We start from the raw sequence: 9,146 nt of genomic DNA on the forward strand, positions 1-9,146 counted from the left end.
GGCGCTGGGGCGTTGTGTGAACCGAATGATGCGATTTCCATTTTTTGAGGAAAAAGATAGAAGCAACATCTTTTCATTTTTTTGCAAACGCTAACGTAACGAATGAGATAGATGGATGGATATATCTCGTAAGATGAGATCTGCTCTTAATTCAGTTTAGAGTTTCAAGTCCTGAGTTCAAGGGCCATCTTTTTTGTCTAGTCAAGGGAAGGGCTTTCATAAGGGAGTTTTCTTGGTGATCCTTGATTGAGGCTCTGTTTATTTTTATTTCTACGCATCATCTGAAAAAGTTCCCTCTCTAAGCTTTTTTTCTCCTTCTGTGCATGATATGGCCTGTTCCTTTCTTTTAAGAATTGGATACTGTTTATGTATTTGTCATGAATCTATACTGTCTGTTTGAAGTTCAAATTAACGATAGAAATGGCCATAGATTTCACTTCGAAATTCACTGGTTCAGAAATGTTATCATCCTAGGTTGAATAAGAGTAAGGTTTCCGAGTTTGATTTACTAATCTCTTCAAAGTTTCAGTCGATGCTAACTGGCTTCTTGTGCCCTCAGATGGAGGGGATGGGAGCGCCTACGGGCCCGGCATGGGCAACGTGGGCGTGAAGGGCGGGGCAGGCGCTGGGGTGGCCACTAGCGATGCCCAGTACATGCAGCAGCAGAGTCAGATCTTCGTCTTCACGACGCACTTGGCGAACAAGGCTGCGGAGGCCGTCATGCAGGGCTCCTTCAACACCATCATCGCCTTCCACTGCGCGCAGCCCGGCACCAAGAAACTGCTGGAGGTAAGGCGGCGTCGAGGCGCGAGTCTTTTTCAGGGAAGAGAATGCTGAGGGGGAGGTCATGAGAGGTTTGGAAAAGGGATAGGTCTCGGCGCATTTGAGAATGGTAGCTAACCGATGCAAATCTCCTTCTTACCCCCTGCAGAAGCACCCGCTGAAGACGACACAGTTCGTGCGCCAGAATCCCGCCCATTGGTTCAATACCTTGGCAATGAAAGGAAACAAAGGAGGACATGGCAAAGGGCCCATGGCACCGAATGGCCCCATGGGTCCCGGTGGTCCAATGGGTCCTGGCGGCCCCATGGGACCCAATGGCCCCATGGGACCCAATGGCCCCATGGGGGAGATGGGGCCCATGATGGGCGGGCAGGTGAGTTCATTCGGGTCTTTCCAAAGTGTACGCGAACTCCCTTGGAGTGTGGCTGAAAACCGGAGTACGATTTCCGAATCCTGGTGAGGCGCTGATGAACATTGTGTCTGTTTCCCCCAGGGCAACGACGGCAGCATGATGAGCCACGCGGGAGGAATGACGAGTCCCGGCATGATGGGCCCAGGCAACATGATGGGGCCCGGACCAAACGGCGGAGCCCCAGGGATGATGGGGCCGAGAGGCGGCATGATGGGTCCCGGCGGTCCCGGGCCCGGCATGGCGGGTCCCGGAGGCCACATGATGAGCCACATGATGGGCCCCGGCGGGCAGAGGGTGCAAGGTGAGATCCCGTCGGGTTCATAGTGTTTTGGACGTGAAATGTGCCGGCATTCATTTTTTCTCTTTTTTCTTGATGTACGGTTTGGCAGATACAAAGGATAAGTATTTGATAGCTATTCTTGCCTTCTTTACACAGCCTATAGTTCTAGCAAAATCCTTGGTTGATATTTCGGTTATTTTTCTTTTCGTTCTGTTTTTATATATATTTTTTTCAAGCTGGCAAGTGTTTTTTCCCCTATGTACTTAGTTGTTTTAAGCATGAAAATGTACTTTTTTATCGTAAAGTTTTGCCAGCTTTTATTTTTCTTCATAGATTAGATCAAACAGAAAGAGATTGCGATAAAACCGAGTGTAACGTTATGCAATTAACCTGGCAGATGTGTCAACAGGTGTGAAGGTACCTGATGATCACTTGACACCCGAGCAGCGCCAACACCGAGAGGAGCAGATGGCCAGATTACGTCAGATGCAATTGCTTTTGTTGCCGGAGCTGCACTCGCCCAGCCAGAGCGACAGCAACCACTCGGGGCCGCAGCCCTCGTGCTCCGCCGGCTCCAACAGCACCAGCATGATGCCCTGCTCGCAGACGCAGGCACCGACGTCGCAGACCTCTCAGACGGGCCAGCCGGGCACGCAGACCACGCCCGTCACCTGCATGGGGCCCTCCCCGGTCACCTGCATGGGGCCGTCCCCAGGAATGGGCCCCAGTCCGAGCATGGGGCCTTCTCCCGGGATGGGGCCCAGTCCAGGAATGGGACCCAGTCCGGGAATACCCAATACGAGTATGGGCCCCGGCCCTGGAATGGGGCCACAAGGAGGCATGGGCCCGGGCCCGGGAATGGGGCCTGGGATGAATTCGGGGCCTGGGATGGGCATGTCACCTGGGATGATGGGTCCCGGGGGCCCCAATACAATGGTGTCACAAAGTGGAGTGATGATGGGCCAAGGTCCCATGGGTAATAACATGATGATGACCTCGCAAGCTAACATTATGGGTGGCCCTATGGGTCCAGGTGTTCCTGGAATGAGAATAGGTCCTAATGGACCCCAGTCAATGATGATGGCCGGCCCGAACCCAGCGTCCTCGATGGCAGCGCAGGTCGAGTGGCAGAGATTACAAGCTGAATTCTTCGAGAGCAAGAGGAAGAAGGGCGGCCCTGGATGCGGCGATAACTCCATGGGCCCAATGGGGCCGATGGGCCACATGGGCCCAGGAGGACCTATGGGACCTGGAGGGCCCATGGGACCAGGGGGCCCTATGGGTCCTGGTGGGCCTATGTGTCCAGGAGGACCAATGGGTCCAGGAGGCCCCATGGGCCCCGGAGGGCCTATGGGTCCCGGTGGTCACATGGGACCTTGTGGCCCCATGGGACCTGGCGGCCCCATGGGTCCAGGAGGGCCAATGGGGCCAGGTGGTCCGATGGGGCCAGGAGGGCCGATGGGCATGGGCGGCGGCCCAATGATGCCTGGATCCATGGGCGGCATGGGCCCGGGAGGCATGCGAGGCATGGGTCCCGGCTCTCGCATGCAGGGCCCCCCTCCCCCGTACCATGGGCCGCGCCCTGTGGGTAACGGCCCTCTGCCATCCCCTGGATCCCCGTCCATGTGCGCCATGACATCGCCACGCATGCCTGGAGGAGGCCCCGGCGGAGGGCCCGGAATGAGGATGGCTGGCCCCGTGGACTCTCCGCGGCCGCTCATCCCCAGCAACCCCGCCACGCCCGTGAGCGGCCCGCCCATCACCAGCCCGTCTCTCCCACAGAAGGACCAGCAGCCACACACACCACAGTCAGGTACGTTTCGAAGGCTTACTGTGTAAACCTTAGTACTAAGTATGGATATATATTTATAAAGAAAAATTATGTATATGTTTAGATACTGAATTCCCATAAAGTGTGAACCTTTAAGATATTATTGCTCAAGATTGGATCATCAGGTAAGAGATTTTCTGGTTTGAAAAAACAACTCTTCCTTAGCATCACAGATATGCTTTAATATACATCTAGATTTATGAATATAGAACTTTCTGAAGGTTTTAGGCATTGTATGATTATTTGTTCAGTACGGACTTCGCACTTACTGATGCTAATTTATAACAACGTTACAGGTGATATGCCATTTGGAAGACAGTTGCAGAACTTTGCCCAGCAGAAACACCAAGGGGGCCCTCAGCAGCAGCAACAGCAGCAGCAGGGAGGGAAGGAGCCCAACCTCATGCCCGTGCCCTCGCCTCAGCAGATTCAGTACCTCAGTACATTCGAGGGACAGGAGCTCACGATACAGAAACAGCCAAACACCAGTCTACGTGATTCAGACATCATGTCTCCGTTAGTGTTGAATTGTTTTGTTTGAATGTAGTTGTGCGTTTTTTTTTTTTTAAGGATTGCCTTAGTATAATAGGAACAGAAACACTGCTGAATGTCCAGGATCCGTTTATTGTCATAAATATAATATCAGTTTTACAGAAGAGTATTGTAGCTATTGAACCGTCTTATTGATTTTTTATTTAAACCGTTTCATTGCAGACTTGGGGATACAAGTGTAGCAGATGGTAGTCGAATGTCAGGCCCAACCACGCCTCTCGGGGGCCCAGCAACCCCCCTCACGCCAACCTCGGAAACAGGGCCTCGTTACACAGGGCCCAACACGCCAGACCGGTTTCCTGTGCCATCCCCGGGTATGCCAGTGGCTTCCGCACCTCACACTCCACAAGCCACGCCAGAGAACAAAGGGCCACAGCAGCGATACCCCGGCCCGTCGCCGCAGGGCCAGCAAACGCAGCAGAATATCTCCACCTCCACCGCCACAACTCCAACCAACAATACTAGCAATAACAATAACAGCAATAACAACAGTAGTAGTGGCGGTGGCGGTGGTAGCGGCAGCGGCGGCGGTGGCGGTCAGAATGCGCAGGGCGGGCCCAAGACGCCGTCAATGGACTCGAGATTCCCTGTCCCGTCACCCAAGACTCCGAGCATGTGCAGTGGACCCACGACTCCCAGCGGACCAGACAATGTGAACAGGTTCCCAGGAGCCTCGCCTCTCCAGTCGGGTGGGCCAGCTGGACCCACAGGACCTACGGGGCCCACAGGACCCAACAATTCTTCAGGGCCCACAGGACCCACAGGACCAGCAGGAGCTGGACCAGGCCCAGTAGCAGGACCTGGATCCAACGCAGGGACGGACATAAACCCGATAGGAGCACGGTTCCCAGGACCAGGGAACGGGCCGGCCGCAGGCGCAGGGAACAACAGCAACCAGATGATGAACAAGATGGGGAGTGGATTCTCCATGTCGCCGAGCAAGATGGGATCCATGGACATGGGAGGAGACTTCCATTCCACTTCTGCAGCCAACTTGCCTCTCAACCCCAACTGCAGCACCCCCGGCGGCCTGCCTACCCCTGGCCCCGGCAAAGTCTTCGATCCTATCTCGTCCATGGCGCAGATGAGTCAGCAGCTGACATCGGGTGGATCTTCGCCTCCAGCGTCCTCCGCCCCCACGCCAACCATGCCCACTGGCACAGGACCCATGATGGGTAACAGTGGTCCAGGAACTGGACCTGGAGGTCCTCCAGGTGCTCCAGGTGGTTGTCTTCCTTCTGGACCGAATATGCCCAGTGGCCCCGGCATGGCAGGCGGGCCTCCAATGTCTACAGCACCAGGAATGCCCGGAGGACCTGGAATGCCCGGAGGTCCTGGCATGCCTGGAGGTCCTGGCATGCCTGGAGGACCTGGAATGCCCGGAGGACCTGGGATGCCCGGAGGACCTGGAATGCCCGGAGGACCCGGCATGCCCGGAGGACCTGGCATGCCTGGAGGACCTGGTATGCCTGGAGGACCTGGAATGCCTGGCGGTCCTGGTATGCCCGGAGGTCCGGGGATGCCAGGAATGGGAGGTGGACCTGGAATGCCCGGAGGCCCTGGCGGCATGATGGACAGCCCCGGCAACATGATGGGCATGCCCGCCGTGTCAAGCAGCCCGGGGATGATGCAAGGCCACGGGGCGATGACTTCCCCAGTGAACAGTAGTGGTAGTGGACCTCGAGGAAGTTCTCCAAGCAATATGCCTATCATGAGTGGGCCAAACCCTCGCATGGGGGGACCGAATAACATGGTGCGGCCCCCTGCTCCGAACTGCACCATGGCTGGGCCATATTCTGGTGCCAATGTGCAGGTAAAACCCAGTGCCCCTAATACCATACAGTACCTGCCTGCCAGACCACAGAACACTGGTAATGGCCCCAGAGGACCTGTGAGCTTGGACTTTATACCGAAATTTAATAATCCTAATGTGGACAGTAAAGTGCCCAATTCTCCTATGTTCCCTAACAGTAGTACTCCTAATTCTATGTGTGGGCCTAATGTGCCAATGTCGACTATGGCTATGAGTGGGCCTTGCGGGCCAATAAGTGGACATATGCCTGGACCAATGAATGGCCCGGGTGGACCAATGGGTGGGCCAGGTGGACCAATGGGAGGCCCAGGTGGACCTATGTGTACGATGTCAGGACCTAATGGACCAATGGTGAACATGAATAACACGATGAGTGGCCCCAATGGACCCTTCCCCATGTCCGGACCAGGAGGCCCCATGGGAGGCCCTAATGGTCCCATGGGCATGGGGCCGAATGGTCCAATGGGTGGCCACATGGGAGGGCCAGGTGGGATGAGTGGACACAGCGGGCCTATGATGGGCCCCAATGGACCGATGGGTGGACCAAGTGGCCCGATGATGGGGCCGAACGGACCAATGGGAATGAATCCGAATATGATGAGTGGCGGGCCGATGGGTCCCGGTGGCGGGATGATGGGCGGCCCCCGCGGCGGGGCAGGGATGATGCGCGGGCCCAGCCCCGGGGGGATGATGACGGGGATGGGCAGTGAAATGTATCCCATGGGAGGGCCGGGGCCGGGCATGAGTGGCGGCCCAATGCCAACCGGCCCGGGACCCAACCCTGGAGGGCCGAACCAGATGATGAGTGGAACCGGACCCATGTATGGACCCAAGACGTCACCTGTGGGCATGAACATGGGGGGACCAATGGGTGGTGCGCCAGACGCTGCCCAGCCCCTCCCACCGTCAATGGGTCAGTCCGGTAATTTCAAGAACTCGCCATTTATGGGGCCCACTACTGCTGACCCCACCTATGCCGCCCAGTTCCACAGCTTCCAGCAGCAACTGTATGCCACCAACACCCGTGGGGGTCCCAACATGCACATGCCTGGACCCATGAGTGGGCCTGGTGGGCCAGGAGGGCCTGTCGTAACAGGGCCACCAGGAGGTTCCAACGTTCCTGGCCCTGGGCCCATGCCTGGCCAGGGCTTCCCGTTTAACCCCAAGTGAGGCGCGGGGAAAACTACCTCACAGGTGACCTGGTGCTAGCAGCTGCCGCCCAGCACACTCACCACTATGCAAGTCAACCCCTCCCTCCTCCCCTGCTGGTCTGCCAGTGGTGGTGGTTGTGGCGGTGGTGGTGATCCTGCTCAAGTGTGGTGGTGGTGGTGGTGGCGTGCCCCCCTCCCCTGCGGCCCCCCCCGCCCCCCTGACCAGTGACCCGTGGCGGGTGTGAGGGTCGCCCCCCCCACCCACCCGTGTGCCCGTCCAGTGGTGGGGTCGCCCCCCTGCCCCGCACAGTCCACTCAGTTCTCACTTTTCAGGGCAACTTGTAAGTTTGTAGTTTCAATACTGTTAACGGGGTGCTTTGTAGTGTAAGTTATTCTTGCTCTGTTCACCTATCTATCCTTCAGTGGTTGTTGACTGCTTGAAGATTTATTGCCAGTGCAGTGTTGTGGTGGAACCCAGATGATGTGGCGTGGCTCAGGTGTCAAGGAGTGGTGGCCCTGACAACAAACGGTTTGAGCCAGCTGTGCATTCGCCACACATCCTGATGTACTGACTAGACTCTTGCCGGTGGTTCTGGTGTTCCCTCAAGCAGCCTTGAGTGGCTGCTGCTCAGAGGCACAGCCAATAGAAAGCCACCAGTGCTGTGTGACGGTGCAGCTAAAAGACTTCGTTATCCTTGTTTTACTGAAGTAAAGTTGTTTTCCTAAACCGACAATCAGTCTTGTCGTCATGTGTGTGGGGGCAGACTTTGATACTCTGCTTGTGGATTATGCTGCTGATGAAACGTTGAACAGCAGAAAATACAATAGGCTGGTTGTGCCATGGTCATTTCCAGCATAAAATGCGTCATGGAAGGTGCTTCTTCTGCCCCACTGCACTGGTTGATCAAAATGTCTACTATGACATCAGCATTGTACAAATTGTTGAGCCCTCTCTCATACCACACTTACATCCACTGCAATGCAATATTCATGAATGCAGCTGCTTACTTGATGAAAGTGATTTTGTTTAATGGATGTAAAGTCCAGGTTAAGTTCATCCCTTAGAATGGTGAATATTTGTATGAACCTTCTTTGTATCATTGTAAAGTTTGTATTATATGTAAGTTTTTGTGTTTTTTTCCTTTTTGTTTGTTTTTTAAGGTCACACTTCTGAAGCTACGGGCCGACCCTGATGTTTTGGCAGTATTTTAGAATGTAATTTGAAGGATGTGAACATTTTTATTATTGACAAATTTTACATAAAATAATTTTACAAGAAATTGTTTGTATTATTTACCTACATGACCCTAATGCATCTCTGTATGTTAGATTTATAGCAAAGCCAGACATTGATTATGAGAGTTTAGAAGCAATTAAATTTATTCAGTTAATATTTATGTTGATAAAACACAAAGGTGCTTTTGTATTATGAAGATAATTTGTAAAACAAGGAAAATATTGACACTACTACTGTATATACTGCTGATCAGTTTATAAGAGCAGGTTTTCAGTTATAGCTACAGTGATGCTTTGAGATATTTTGTAATTACAGTCTACCTATATAGAGTACGAATCAGTATTAAAAAAAGGGTATATGCAGAGCTATAACACTAAATCAGTTTTCTTTGTATATCTGACTGTTTTTTCCCACTTTTTACACAAATACTTTCCTTTCCCTCTATTTTCTTTTTTGTATGTTATTATCATGAACATTAAATAAATTGGTAATGCCTTCTCATCTGCCACCTCTTTGTTTTGAGAAGTGAGTGTAAGATCATAGACACAAAAGTGGAGACAAATAATATATTTTCAAATGAAGGGAAATGATAAATATGTATGCATACCCTCAAATACCCGCACTCAAACTCTCACCTATATCTCTGTCTTTTGCCTCATGTCTTACTTACTCAACCACTCTCTCACACACACACATCCACTAACACAACCACCCTCAAGTGCTCATTTACCCAACCACACTCCTGCTACCACACATTCATGACCACATGTAAAAATAAATGCCAAGGTAAAATAAAAAATTGTATACACTATATTTACAAAGAGGCAAAAAAAAAAAAAAGGAAGAAAACAGCAACAAGGATAGGAAATTCAATGTCCAAATAGAAACACCAGAAAAGAACACAGGCTTAATTGCCTCAAAAGCAGATTGGATATCAGATGAGTTTTTCCCATTTCTTGATTGATTGCCAAGGAGTAATTGCAAGTATTTGCATAGTAAAAGTAATTGAAGAATTTTATAAATGTTAATAGCATTCACTTTAAACAAAGTGAGAATGCCAATGAAAATATTTACCTATACATAAGAC

General features: G+C 52.4%; 1 protein-coding gene across 1 annotated transcript; it reads left to right on the top strand.

Annotated features, from left to right (window-relative positions):
* Positions 1–552: 552 nt before the first annotated feature.
* LOC113825688 (collagen alpha-1(I) chain-like) lies at positions 553–8,102 on the top strand (the record flags this gene model as incomplete). Its single annotated transcript, XM_070141858.1, is given in 6 exon segments — positions 553–789; positions 932–1,156; positions 1,277–1,496; positions 1,885–3,288; positions 3,603–3,822; positions 4,021–8,102. Coding segments are annotated over 6 exon segments (5,127 nt in total), but the record flags the coding sequence as incomplete, so codon positions are not given.
* Between the last annotated feature and the right edge of the window lie 1,044 nt (positions 8,103–9,146).

This window comes from Penaeus vannamei, chromosome 28, assembly GCF_042767895.1.
Source record: "Penaeus vannamei isolate JL-2024 chromosome 28, ASM4276789v1, whole genome shotgun sequence".
Classification (NCBI taxonomy): Eukaryota; Metazoa; Arthropoda; class Malacostraca; order Decapoda; family Penaeidae; genus Penaeus; species Penaeus vannamei.